The following is a 14,396-nucleotide window of genomic DNA, read 5'->3' as shown; positions in this document are numbered from 1 at the left end:
GTAATGAATGTCTGGCCTGGAGTCCATCTTCTTCTCACCCCAGGAAGTGTGAACAGGAGGCCAGCTGTAAATTTCTAGCCTGGAGCCCATCTTTCTCCTGCCTCATTGCCATAGTGATAATATCTGGTGCCAAAGAAGGTGGGAAGTGCTGTGTACTCCAGCCCATTTGGCCAGTCTCAGTGCAGGTGGGATGGTCAAGGCTCTGAGAAGTCCTGCAGCAAGGAAAACGATTGACTTTCTCAATCAAACTGACAACATGGAATTAAAAAATTATTCAGCAATATCCTAAAATCACTTCATTTTCTTTCTAGATTGGTGGCGTCCATCAACTCCAGCCACGGAAAGTAAGTGTCACGTTTTTCCACCTGACCCACAGGGCATGGGTTTCCTGTCCCCAGGTGTGGCTGTCTATGCAGCTAATGCCGACACATGCATAGCCCACCTCAACCTGCACACACAGCCCACCCAGGCTGCCCCACCACGTCCTGCCCCAGCCCTCACCCGCAGCCAGCATGGACCTTGCACACTCTCAGCCTCATTCTCCCCTGCTCGGTAGATGACTTTTGTTTTAACTAAGGAGATCGCCTTCCCCTTCCTTTTTGTGAATGAGATAAGTGATTCTCAAAAAAATAGACCTCATGGCTTTTATTTCTTGGAGTATCTCCAAAGCTTTGGGAGAAAGAAGGGGGATAAAGAATAAATGGATAATTTCCCAAATAAGCATGCTTTTACAAGTATTTTTTACCTCATGATATGGATATAGTTCAGTAGGTTTCCATTGTTCTTAAGAAATGATATGGCTACTTTTCCTTGTCATTGTCTTCTCTTCCCATCGTTTTAAATAAATGCCCCTGCGATGAAGAATATTTTTGTTTGTTTGTTTGTTTGTTTGTTTTATACTGCATGTTCTTATTAGGCATCAATTTTATACACATCAGTGTATACATGTCAATCCCAATCGCCCAATTCAGCACACCACCATCCCCAGTTCACCGCAGTTTTCCCCCCTTGGTGTCCATATGTCCGTTCTCTACATCTGTGTCTCAACTTCTGCCCTGCAAACCGGCTCATCTGTACCATTTTTCTAGGTTCCACATACATGCGTTAATATACGATATTTGTTTTTCTCTTTCTGACTTACTTCACTCTGTATGACAGTCTCTAGATCCATCCACGTCTCAACAAATGACTCAGTTTCGTTCCTTTTTATGGCTGAGTAATATTCCATTGTATACATGTACCACCACTTCTTTATCCATTCGTCTGTTGATGGGCATTTAGGTTGCTTCCATGACCTGGCTATTGTAAATAGTGCTGCAATGAACATTCGGGTGAATGTGTCTTTTTGAATTATTGTTTTCTCTGGGTAAATGCCCAGTAGTGGGATTGCTGGGTCATATGGTAATTCTATTTTTAGTTTTTTAAGGAACCTCCATATTGTTCTCCATAGTGGCTGTATCAATTTACATTCCCACCAACAGTGCAAGAGGGTTCCCTTTTCTCCTCACCCTCTCCAGCATTTGTTGTTTGTAGATTTTCTGATGATGCCCATTCTAACTGGTGTGAGGTGATACCTCATTGTAGTTTTGATTTGCATTTCTCTAATAATTAGTGATGTTGAGCATCTTTTCATGTGCTTCGTGGCCGTCTGTATGTCTTCTTTGGAGAAATGTCTATTTAGGTCTTCTGCCCCTTTTTGGATTGGGGTGTTTGTTTCTTTAATATTGAGCTGCATGAGCTGTTTATATATTTTGGAGATTAATCCTTTGTCCGTTGATTCGTTTGCAAATATTTTCTCCCATTCTGAGGGTTGTCTTTTCGTCTTGTTTATGGTTTCCTTTGCTGTGCAAAAGCTTTGAAGTTTCATTAGGTCCCATTTGTTTATTTTTGTTTTTATTTCCATTACTCTAGGAGGTGGATCAAAAAAGATCTCGCTGTGATTTATGTCAAAGAGTGTTCTTCCTATGTTTTGCTCTAAGAGTTTTATAGTGTCCAGTCTTACATTTAGGTCTCTAATCCATTTTGAGTTTATTTTTGTGTACGGTGTTAGGGAGTATTCTAATTTCATTCTTTTCCATGTAGCTGTCCAGTTTTCCCAGCACCACTTATTGAAGAGACTGTCTTTTCTCCATTGTATATCTTTGCCTCCTTTCTCATAGATTAGTTGACCATAGGTGCATGGGTTTATCTCTGGGCTTTCTATCTTGTTCCATTGACCTATGTTTCTGTTTTTGTGCCAGTACCATATTGTCATGATTACTGTAGCTTTGTAGTATAGTCTGAAGTCAGGGAGTCTGATTCCTCCAGCTCCGTTTTTTTCCCTCAAGACTGCTTTGGCTATTCGGGGTCTTTTGTGTCTCCATACAAATTTTAAGATGATTTGTTCTAGCTCCATAAAAAATGCCATTGGTAATTTGATAGGGATTGCATTGAATCTGTAGGTTGCTTTGGGTAGTATAGTCATTTTCACAATGTTGATTCTTCCAATCCAAGAACATGGTATATCTCTCCATCTGTTGGTATCATCTTTAATTTCTTTCATCAGTGTCTTATAGTTTTCTGCATACAGGTCTTTTGTCTCCCTAGGTAGGTTTATTCCTAGGTATTTTATTCTTTTTGTTGCAATGGTAAATGGGAGTGTTTCCATAATTTCTCTTTCAGATTTTTCATCATTAGTGTATAGGAATGCCAGAGATTTCTGTGCATTAATTTTGTATCCTGCAACTTTACCATATTCATTAATTAGCTCTAGCAGTTTTCTGGTGGCAGTTTTAGGATTCTCTATGTATAGTATCATGTCATCTGCAAACAGTGACAGTTTTACTTCTTCTTTTCCAATTTGTATTCCTTTTATTTCTTTTTCTTCTCTGATTGCCATGGCTAGGACTTCCAGAACTATGTTGAGTAATAGTGGTGAGAGTGGACATCCTTGTCTCATTCCTGATCGTAGAGGAAACGCTTTCAGTTTTTCACCATTGAGAATGATGTTTGCAGTGGGTTTGTCATATATGGCCTTTATTATGTTGAGGTAGGTTCCCTCTATGCCCACTTTCTGGAGAGTTTTTATCATAAATGGGTGTTGAATTTTGTCAAAAGCTTTTTCTGCATCTATTGAGAAGATCATATGGTTTTTATTCTTCAGTTTGTTAATATGGTGTATCACATTGATTGATTTGCGTATATTGAAGAATCCTTGCAGCCCTGGGATAAATCCCACTTGATCGTGGTGTATGATCTTTTTAATGTGTTGTTGGATTCTGTTTGCTAGTATTTTGTTGAGGATTTTTGCATCTATATTCATCAGTGATATTGGTCTGTAATTTTCTTTTTTTGTGGTGTCTTTGTCTGGTTTTGGTATCAGGGTGATGGTGGCCTCATAGAATGAGTTTGGGAGTGTTCCTCCCTCTGCAATTTTTTGGAAGAGTTTGAGAAGGATAGGTGTTAGCTCTTCTCTAAATGTTTGATAGAATTCACCTGTGAAGCCATCTGGTCCTGGACTTTTGTTTGTTGGAAGATTTTTAATCACAGTTTCAATTTCATTACTTGTGATTGGTCTGTTCCTATTTTCTGTTTCTTCCTGGTTCAGTCTTGGAAGGTTACACCTTTCTAAGAATTTGTCCATTTCTTCCAGGTTGTCCATTTTATTGGCATAAAGTTGCTTGTAGTTGTCTCTTAGGATGCCTTGTATTTCTGCGGTGTCTGTTGTAACTTCTCCTTTTTCATTTCTGATTTTATTGTTTTGAGTCCTCTCCCTCTTTTTCGTGATGAGTCTGGCTAATGGCTTATCAATTTTGTTTATCTTCTCAAAGAACCAGCTTTTAGTTTTGTTGATCTTTGCTATTGTTTTCTTTGTTTCTATTTCATTTATTTCCACTCGGATCTTTATGATTTGTTTCCTTCTGCTAACTTTGGGTTTTGTTTGTTCTTCTTTCTCTAGTTTCTTTAGGTGTAAGGTTAGATTGTTTACTTGAGATTTTTCTTGTTTCTTTAGGTAGGCTTGTATAGCTATAAACTTCCCTCTTAGAACTGCTTTTGCTGCATCCCATAGGTTTTGGGTCATCGTGTTTTCATTGTCATTTGTCTCTAGGTATTTTCTGATTTCCTCTTTGATTTCTTCAGTGATCTCTTGGTTATTTAGTAACGTATTGTTTGGCCTCCATGTGTTTGTCTTTTTTACGTTTTTTTCCCAGTAATTCATTTCTAATCTCATAGCGTTGTGATCAGAAAAGATGCTTGATATGATTTCAATTTTCTTAAATTTACTGAGGCTTGATTTGTGACCCAAGATGTGATCTATCCTGGAGAATGTTCCATGCGCACTTGAGAAGAACGTGTAATCTGCTGTTTTTGGATGGAATGTCCTATAAATATCACTTAAATCTATCTGGTCTATTGTGTCATTTAAAGCTTCTGTTTCCTTATTTATTTTCATTTTGGATGACCTGTCCATTGGTGTATGTGAGAGGTGTTAAAGTCCCCCACTATTATTGTGTTACTGTCAATTTCCTCTTTTATAGCTGTTAGCAGTTGCCTTATGTATTGAGGTGCTCCTATGTTGGGTGCATATATATTTATAATTGTTATATCTTCTTCTTGGATTGATCCCTTGGTCATTATGTAGTGTCCTTCCTTGTCTCTTGTAACATTCTTTATTTTAAAGTCTATTTTATCTGATATGAGTATAGCTACTCCAGCTTTCTTTTGATTTCCATTTGCATGGAATATCTTTTTCCATCCCCTCACTTTCAGTCTGTATGTGTCCCTAGGTCTAAAGTGGGTCTCTTGTAGACAGCATATATATGGGTCTTGTTTTTGTATCCATTCAGCAAGCCTGTGTCTTTTGGTTGGAGCATTTAATCCATTCACATTTAAGGTAATTATCGATATGTATGTTCCCATGACCATTTTCTCAATTGTTTTGGGTTTGTTTTTGTAGGTCCTTTTCTTCTCTTGTGTTTCCCAGTTAGAGAAGTTCCTTTAGCATTTGTTGTAGAGCTGGTTTGGTGGTGCTGAATTCTCTTAGCTTTTGCTTGTCTGTAAAGCTTTTGATTTCTCCATCAAATCTAAATGAGATCCTTGCCGGGTAGAGTAATCTTGGTTGTAGGTTCTTCCCTTTCATCACTTTAAGTATATCATGCCACTCCCTTCTGGCTTGTAGAGTTTCTGCTGAGAAATCAGCTGTTAACCGTGTGGGAGTTCCCTTGTATGTTATTTGTCATTTTTCCCTTGCCGCTTTCAAAAATTGTTCTTTGTCTTTAATTTTTGCCACTTTGATTACTATGTGTCTCGGCGTGTTTCTCCTTGGGTTTATCCTGTATGGGACTCTCTGCGCTTCCTGGACTTGGGTGGCTATTTCCTTTCCCATGTTACACAAGTTTTCGACTATAATCTCTTCAAATATTTTCTCTGGTCCTTTCTCTCTCTTTCCAGTCATCAGGTCTGGGTGCAATTCCTGACTCTTGGTTGGAGCCTCTGAGCTCACCACCTCATCTAATGTGGAGGGTTCCTTTCGTGTGCCAGAGTTATGGAGAACCTTCACCTCCCAGTTGTTGCATACATGACTCAGAATGCTTTTGTTGCCAAGTGATAGGATCCCAACTCACACTCTCTTGAGTTGAGGGTGGGAGAGGGGGCCGCAATGACTTCTATAGCTAAGAGGTGGTCAGGCTTCAGGTAGAGCTGGATCCAGAAGTTCCAGTAGAGCTTTTCCCCTGCACTTTTCTTACCTCTATTTTCTTATGTTTATGGACTTCACTGTCAGCTTGCTTCCTGCCAAGGGGCAGTTGTCAGCCACAGGTCTGTATCCCAGTAGGGGAGAGATTCTGTTTTCTTTCTAGCTCTTCTGCTGACAAGCCCTGGAAGGACTCTGAACAGCCTGCTACCAATAGATGCCTTCTCCCTAATCATGTCCATGTGCTCTGATGATTTTCAGCGGGTGCATGGCTTGTTCAAGAGTCAGCTTAAGTTTGGGGTTTGAAAATGACATGAGTGAGTGCTCAGCGAAAAGTAGTCTTCAGAATACACTTAGGCCTGATAGAGTGGGTTCCCATGTGGGAGTGAACATCTGAAGGTGGCTGCTTGGCAGGGTCTGGGAAGCTGCAAGGGCTCAAGTTCATCCCAGTGGTCCCTGGGGACTCAGGCTGCGGGCTTCCCCTCTTCCCACCTCCATCCCAAGGCTGGGATCAGCCACTGAATTGCTGGGCCTTGTGGGGAACCCATCAGAGAACATGCGTAGCTCAGTCCACAGCCAAGGGTTCTATCAAACAGCCCTGTGAGGATAAACGATGATGGCCAGGCTCAGTCAGGTCCTCCGGAAGGAAAACATTAGCTTGATCTCAGAAGTCTTTCCCTGGAAGGATTCTGAATCTCGTTGAGTCCTCCGGACCTCTTCCTTCGGAAGACACAGGAGAGTGCATTTTCCCGTCTCCTTCCAGGAACTGAATCAGGTTTGGCCCTGAGGCTGGTGAATGGAAGTGACAGGTGTCAGGGCCGGGTGGAGGTCCTGTACCGAGGCTCCTGGGGCACCGTGTGTGACGACAGCTGGGACACCAACGACGCCAACGTGGTCTGCAGGCAGCTGGGCTGTGGCTGGGCCACGTCGGCCCCAGGATATGCCCAGTACGGTCAGGGCTCAGGGCCCATCGTCCTGGACGACGTGCGCTGCTTGGGGCACGAGAGCTACCTGTGGAGCTGCCCTCACAGTGGCTGGAACACACACAACTGTGGACACAGTGAGGACGCCAGTGTCGTCTGCTCAGGTTGGTCTCAAATAAGCTGGGTGTCCCTCTCTGGGGGTGTGGTTCCCTTCTGACACTCTGATCCCCTCTCAAAGCATTTTCTACATTTCTCGCTTCCTTAAATCACCCTGTCTCTCTGCTAAGAATTAGTATGAGCTTTCTGACAAGCTGCCAGGCATGTAGCTGGTGAATTAGAACAAAGAAGCAAACTGAAAGTGACTTGAAGCCATTTTCTCCATGCCACAGTGCAAGCCAGAGGCAAAAGAGGCTAGTTCTGTCAGGAGGTCTGTGAATGGAGGTCATGGCCTAGGACTGCAGGTGGCCCAGGGTTTGGTTCCTGAGCCCTGGACGGTAGCCCCTCCAGGGAACCGGGATGCACTGTCTGGGCACCAGGTCTGCCGTGTGCAGGGCAGTGGCCCCTGTGTGGCCTGCGGGGCACAGCCTTGTCATCACCTACGGTCGGGCCTGACAGATCACATATGGGATTTGAACATCGAACTGGACCCCTCAGTCTTGCTGCCTCATTGGTCCCATAAAAGCTGTGAGGCTGATGACTGGTTTGGGTCCACTCGCTTACCTAGACCCAGATTTAATCACCTTGACATTGGAAATAAGGGATGCTGGGCTGCCTGGACCTGTCAGGAGGAGCATCTTTGGGGGGTGAGGATGGCAGAGGTCCCACCCTGTGTGGCAGGGCACAGGCATGGACCGAGCGTCTCACCTGCTCAGCGTCGACCCCCTTTGCCCGTGTCGTGCCCCTTCTGTGCAAGGTGTCTGATCTGCCTTCTCTCTCTCCCAGATGCCAGGCCCCAGTCCACGCTCCTGCCAGGTGAGTCCTGTTGCCTCTTGACTCCGGGGTGTCCCCTCCCTCCCCTCTCACCTCCACAGACTCCAGGCAGGAGCCCCAGGTGGGGCGAGGGGACGTTTTCCACCTCTCAGCACCTGCCCTGGTCACTCTAGAGGGAGCAGACGCTTCCAGAGGGACCAGAGCACAAGGATCCTCGGGAATGGCTCAGCGATTTCAGGACATTGTGGCTACACAGTGTCTCCCCAGAGCTTTGGGTGACAGGGAGGCCTGTCCTGGGGTCATTTCTGCTCGAAAGCATTGTCTAGACCGAGAGTTACGTGTGCGGGGAGAACAGGGCTGTTTCAGGTCCCCCACCCCCCGCGGAATCCAAAAGGGATACTTTCCCCAGAGAGCACTCAGTCAGGAGAGCGAGCTAATTGCTCTTGTGGAGTGTGGCGCCTCATCGCCATGCCGTGGACATTTGAGGGCATGCTCTGGCTCACGGCAAGCCTTCAGCAAAGGCCTCTTCCTCCCCCAGGCAGTGGAGATTCTCAGACCCTCCTTTCCCTGATGTGAGTGACAGGGCACTAGACCGACCTTGACTCTAGACACCTTCTTTCTAATCCTGCTGTGTCTCCCCTTCAGGTTTGTGGACTTCCGCAACTCCTGCCTATGGTAAGCATCACTTGGATCCTGCCATAACGCTGCAGTCATCAGGCCTGGGTGCAGTTCCTGACTCTTGGTTGGAGCCTCTGAGCTCACCACCTCATCTAATGTGGAGGGTTCCTTTCGCGTGCCGGAGTTATGGAGAACCTTCACCTCCCAGTTGTGGCATACATGACTGAGAATGCTTTTGTTGCCAAGTGATAGGATCCCAACTCACACTCTCTTGAGTTGGGGGTGGGAGAGGGGGCCGAAATGACTTCCATAGCTAAGAGGTGGTCCGTCTTCAGGTAGGGCTGGATCCAGAAGTTCCAGTAGAGCTTTTCCCCTGCACTTTTCTTACCTCTGTTGTCTTATGTTCATGGACTTCGCTGTCAGCTTTCTTCCTGCCAAGGGGCAGTTGTCAGCCTGAGGTCTGTATCCCAGTAGGGGAGAGATTCTGTTTTCTTTCTAGCGCTTCTGCTGACAAGCCCTGGAAGGACTCTGAACAGCCTGCTACCAATAGATGCCTTCTCCCTAATCATGTCCATGTGCTCTGATGATTTTCAGCGGGTGCATGGCTTGTTCAAGAGTCAACTTAAGTTTGGGGTTTGAAAATGACATGAGTGAGTGCTCAGCGAAAAGTAGTCTTCAGAATACACTTGGGCCTGATGGAGTGGGTTCCCATGTGGGAGTGAACATCTGAAGGTGGCTGCTTGGCAGGGTCTGGGAAGCTGCAAGGGCTCAAGTTCATCCCAGTGGTCCCTGGGGACTCAGGCTGCGGGCTTCCCCTCTTCCCACCTCCATCCCAAGGCTGGGATCAGCCACTGAATTGCTGGGCCTTGTGGGGAACCCATCAGAGAACATGCGTCGCTCAGTCCACAGCCAAGGGTTCTATCAAACAGCCCCGTGAGGATAAATGATGATGGCCAGGCTCAGTCAGGTCCTCCGGAAGGAAAACATTAGCTTGAGCTCAGAAGTCTTTCCCTGGAAGGATTCTGAATCTCGTTGAGTCCTCCGGACCTCTTCCTCCGGAAGACACAGGAGAGTGCATTTTCCCGTCTCCTTCCAGGAACTGAATCAGGTTTGGCCCTGAGGCTGGTGAATGGAGGTGACAGGTGTCAGGGCCGGGTGGAGGTCCTGTACCGAGGCTCCTGGGGCACCGTGTGTGACGACAGCTGGGACACCAACGACGCCACCGTGGTCTGCAGGCAGCTGGGCTGTGGCTGGGCCACGTCAGCCCCAGGAAATGCCCGGTACGGTCAGGGCTCAGGGCCGATCGTCCTGGACGACGTGGGCTGCTCGGGGCACGAGAGCTACCTGTGGAGCTGCCCTCACCGTGGCTGGAACACACACAACTGTGCACACAGCGAGGACGCCAGTGTCGTCTGCTCAGGTTGGTCTCAAATAAGCTGGGTGTCCCTCTCTGGGGGTGTGGTTCCCTTCTAACACTCTGATCCCCTCTCAAAGCATTTTCTACATTTCTCGCTTCCTTAAATCACCCTGTCTCTCTGCTAAGAATTAGTATGAGCTTTCTGACAAGCTGCCAGGCATGTAGCTGGTGAATTAGAACAAAGAAGCAAACTGAAAGTGACTTGAAGCCATTTTCTCCATGCCACAGTGCAAGCCAGAGGCAAAAGAGGCTAGTTCTGTCAGGAGGTCTGTGAATGGAGGTCATGGCCTAGGACTGCAGGTGGCCCAGGGTTTGGTTCCTGAGCCCTGGACGGTAGCCCCTCCAGGGAAGTGGGATGCACTGTCTGGGCACCGGGTCTGCCGTGTGCAGGGCAGTGGCCCCTGTGTGGCCTGCCGGGCACAGCCTTGTCATCACCTATGGTCTGGCTGACAGATCTCACACGGGATTTGGACTTCGAACTGGACCCCTCAGTCTTGCTGCCTCAGTGGGCCCATAAAAGCTGTGAGGCTGATGACTGGTTTGGGTCCACTCGGTCATCTAGACACAGAGATAATCACCTTGACGTTGGAAATAAGCGATGTAGGGCTGCCTGGACCCCTCGGTCTGGCTGCCTGTAGAGCAGTTCCCACAGCTGTTGGAACTCCCACAACTGTGGGCACCACGAGGCCGCCAGTGTCATCTGCTCAGCTTGGCTTCCAAGTCATTGAGCTTCTATTTTAGTGTGGTCTTCTCCAGAAAAGGGGTCTTCGTGCTGAGCTCCTCTCACACTGAACTTCCCTGAAAGATGGGCAGTTTCCCTGAAGGCATCACCCATGTACCTTGGTCCCTGAATTTCTTGGGTCTGGTGTAGCACCTTCCTTAGTGGACCACCAGGGCAGAGAAGGGTGAATACAAGTTGTAACAACAAATTCCGCAAAAACCTTTTTTATTGCGGAGACTGATTGATAGATGAGTTTGAGGTTTGCTACTCAGCTCTCCTGGACATCTCCCAGGCCGCCCTTCTCACGCCCTGGAGGGTAGGGGCCAGGCACTCAGCATCTCTCTCTCAGGAACCTGATGGGTTTGTTGCAGCACATACTGGGTGCTGAGGCTGATCGTGTTTCCTCTTTCTTGCAGCTGCACAGATCAGTTCTACTACCCCAGGTGAGTCCCTGCAGCCCACCCCAAGACTCCTCTCTGGAATCCTACCCTCTCGGGTGTCCAGAAATAGAAGGAGGAGAGCATACCCCTCCTAGGGACTGATTTCCCTCTGAGGACTCTGGAATCCGTTTCAGTGACCAGCTGAATCGCCAAGACCATGGCTGTCACTCATCTTGGGCTGGAGGGCCCCTCTGGTCTCCTGTCACCTCCTGCTGCCCGTGTTCATTCAGAGAGACTGTGGAAGAAAAAGATTGTTTCCTCTGGTCATTTTGGATGAAAATAGCTGTCCCAGTCATCCCATGGACAACTGTGACCGTGTTAGAAGCATGGCCGAGTAGCAGTCTTACAAACGTGTGTCCGTTAAAGAATCCTTCATGTTGAGAGCAATCCCCCAAATGATCTTCTTGCTGATCTCACAGAGGCAGCAGTGAGTGGTGGCATGAAGCGAGATCTTGATTCCCTGCCCAGGAATTGAACCTGGGTAGCCTGGATGAAAACCAGGAATCCTAGCCACCACACCCCCTGGCTCTTGCCCCCAGTGAAAACGCATTTCTCACGGAGGCAAAGACTGTAAAAACAGGCACAAAGTTTATTATTAGAGACATAGCAGAACAACAAGTGGGAGAGCACACAGAGAAACTGTTTGTTAAGACAGAAGCAGGGCAGAGAAAGGGTGTGGGCGTCCCGCCTAATGAGGAGGAGCGCAGTGAAGAGGCGGTGAAGTCACTTACATAGGGCAGCTCTTCCGGGTCTTTGTTTACCTTTGGCCAATTATCTGGCTTCTTTTTCCACACCTGCCCTGCCCTAGGACCCTCCCCACATGCTTGCGCAACTTTTTTCCAAGATGCATTCCAGCCCAGAGGCCTATGGGACGGCCTTAGCATCACATATTGTGGGGTGGCGCCCCCTCCTTTTTGACCCCCAAAGAGCCTTTCTGTGCATGTGCAATGTTTCCCTTGCCCCAAGGATGGGAAATGTATGACCTCTTGATCTTTTAACAGGGTTTAGCCCCCTCTCTGTCCCTGCCATAAAAGTGACCAGTGTTCGGTTATCTACCCCATTCCTGTTGTTGTTTCTTATATTGAAGTGCAGATCTCGAAATATAGATAGGAGTCTGGTCATAAATATGTAGTCCAGAGCCCGTTTGTCTCTTGCCTCAGGAAATGTAAACAGGGGGTTGGTAATGAATGTCTGGCCTGGAGTCCATCTTCTTCTCACCCCAGGAAGTGTGAACAGGAGGCCAGTTGTAAATTTCTAGCCTGGAGCCCATCTTTCTCCTGCCTCATTGCCATAGTGATAATATCTGGTGCCAAAGAAGGTGGGAAGTGCTGTGTACTCCAGCCCATTTGGCCAGTCTCAATGCAGGTGGGATGGTCAAGGCTCTGAGAAGTCCTGCAGCAAGGAAAACGATTGACTTTCTCAATCAAACTGACAACATGGAATTAAAAAATTATTCAGCAATATCCTAAAATCACTTCATTTTCTTTCTAGATTGGTGGCGTCCATCAACTCCAGCCACGGAAAGTAAGTGTCACGTTTTTCCACCTGACCCACAGGGCATGGGTTTCCTGTCCCCAGGTGTGGCTGTCTATGCAGCTAATGCCGACACATGCATAGCCCACCTCAACCTGCACACACAGCCCACCCAGGCTGCCCCACCACGTCCTGCCCCTGCCCTCACCCGCAGCCAGCATGGACCTTGCACACTCTCAGCCTCATTCTCCCCTGCTCGGTAGATGACTTTTGTTTTAACTAAGGAGATCGCCTTCCCCTTCCTTTTTGTGAATGAGATAAGTGATTCTCAAAAAAATAGACCTCATGGCTTTTATTTCTTGGAGTATCTCCAAAGCTTTGGGAGAAAGAAGGGGGATAAAGAATAAATGGATAATTTCCCAAATAAGCATGCTTTTACAAGTATTTTTTACCTCATGATATGGATATAGTTCAGTAGGTTTCCATTGTTCTTAAGAAATGATATGGCTACTTTTCCTTGTCATTGTCTTCTCTTCCCATCGTTTTAAATAAATGCCCCTGCGATGAAGAATATTTTTGTTTGTTTGTTTGTTTGTTTTATACTGCATGTTCTTATTAGGCATCAATTTTATACACATCAGTGTATACATGTCAATCCCAATCGCCCAATTCAGCACACCACCATCCCCAGTTCACCGCAGTTTTCCCCCCTTGGTGTCCATATGTCCGTTCTCTACATCTGTGTCTCAACTTCTGCCCTGCAAACCGGCTCATCTGTACCATTTTTCTAGGTTCCACATACATGCGTTAATATACGATATTTGTTTTTCTCTTTCTGACTTACTTCACTCTGTATGACAGTCTCTAGATCCATCCACGTCTCAACAAATGACTCAGTTTCGTTCCTTTTTATGGCTGAGTAATATTCCATTGTATACATGTACCACCACTTCTTTATCCATTCGTCTGTTGATGGGCATTTAGGTTGCTTCCATGACCTGGCTATTGTAAATAGTGCTGCAATGAACATTCGGGTGAATGTGTCTTTTTGAATTATTGTTTTCTCTGGGTAAATGCCCAGTAGTGGGATTGCTGGGTCATATGGTAATTCTATTTTTAGTTTTTTAAGGAACCTCCATATTGTTCTCCATAGTGGCTGTATCAATTTACATTCCCACCAACAGTGCAAGAGGGTTCCCTTTTCTCCTCACCCTCTCCAGCATTTGTTGTTTGTAGATTTTCTGATGATGCCCATTCTAACTGGTGTGAGGTGATACCTCATTGTAGTTTTGATTTGCATTTCTCTAATAATTAGTGATGTTGAGCATCTTTTCATGTGCTTCGTGGCCGTCTGTATGTCTTCTTTGGAGAAATGTCTATTTAGGTCTTCTGCCCCTTTTTGGATTGGGGTGTTTGTTTCTTTAATATTGAGCTGCATGAGCTGTTTATATATTTTGGAGATTAATCCTTTGTCCGTTGATTCGTTTGCAAATATTTTCTCCCATTCTGAGGGTTGTCTTTTCGTCTTGTTTATGGTTTCCTTTGCTGTGCAAAAGCTTTGAAGTTTCATTAGGTCCCATTTGTTTATTTTTGTTTTTATTTCCATTACTCTAGGAGGTGGATCAAAAAAGATCTCGCTGTGATTTATGTCAAAGAGTGTTCTTCCTATGTTTTGCTCTAAGAGTTTTATAGTGTCCAGTCTTACATTTAGGTCTCTAATCCATTTTGAGTTTATTTTTGTGTACGGTGTTAGGGAGTATTCTAATTTCATTCTTTTCCATGTAGCTGTCCAGTTTTCCCAGCACCACTTATTGAAGAGACTGTCTTTTCTCCATTGTATATCTTTGCCTCCTTTGTCATAGATTAGTTGACCATAGGTGCGTGGGTTTATCTCTGGGCTTTCTATCTTGTTCCATTGACCTATGTTTCTGTTTTTGTGCCAGTACCATATTGTCTTGATTACTGTAGCTTTGTAGTATAGTCTGAAGTCAGGGAGTCTGATTCCTCCAGCTCCGTTTTTTTCCCTCAAGACTGCTTTGGCTATTCGGGGTCTTTTGTGTCTCCATACAAATTTTAAGATGATTTGTTCTAGCTCCATAAAAAATGCCATTGGTAATTTGATAGGGATTGCATTGAATCTGTAGGTCGCTTTGGGTAGTATAGTCATTTTCACAATGTTGATTCTTCCAATCCAAGAACATGG

The 14,396-nt window shown here is 45.9% G+C and overlaps 1 protein-coding gene across 1 annotated transcript in view; it reads left to right on the top strand.

Annotated features, from left to right (window-relative positions):
- Positions 1-14,396, top strand: part of DMBT1 (deleted in malignant brain tumors 1) — a 109,275-nt gene that overhangs the window by 57,425 nt on the left and 37,454 nt on the right. Inside the window, exons 28-31 of the mRNA XM_082424981.1 lie at positions 6,407-6,758; positions 7,537-7,566; positions 8,170-8,199; positions 9,239-9,562. Coding sequence (XP_082281107.1) covers positions 6,407-6,758; positions 7,537-7,566; positions 8,170-8,199; positions 9,239-9,562 — 736 coding nt within the window. The remainder of the gene's footprint in view (positions 1-6,406; positions 6,759-7,536; positions 7,567-8,169; positions 8,200-9,238; positions 9,563-14,396) is intronic.

The sequence above is a fragment of the Balaenoptera physalus genome (genome assembly GCF_965194825.1).
Source record: "Balaenoptera physalus genome assembly, chromosome: 14".
In the NCBI taxonomy this organism is placed as follows: domain Eukaryota; kingdom Metazoa; phylum Chordata; class Mammalia; order Artiodactyla; family Balaenopteridae; genus Balaenoptera; species Balaenoptera physalus.
The sequence above is the reverse complement of the archived record's forward strand: the minus strand, read 5'-3'. Positions and strand labels throughout refer to the sequence as shown.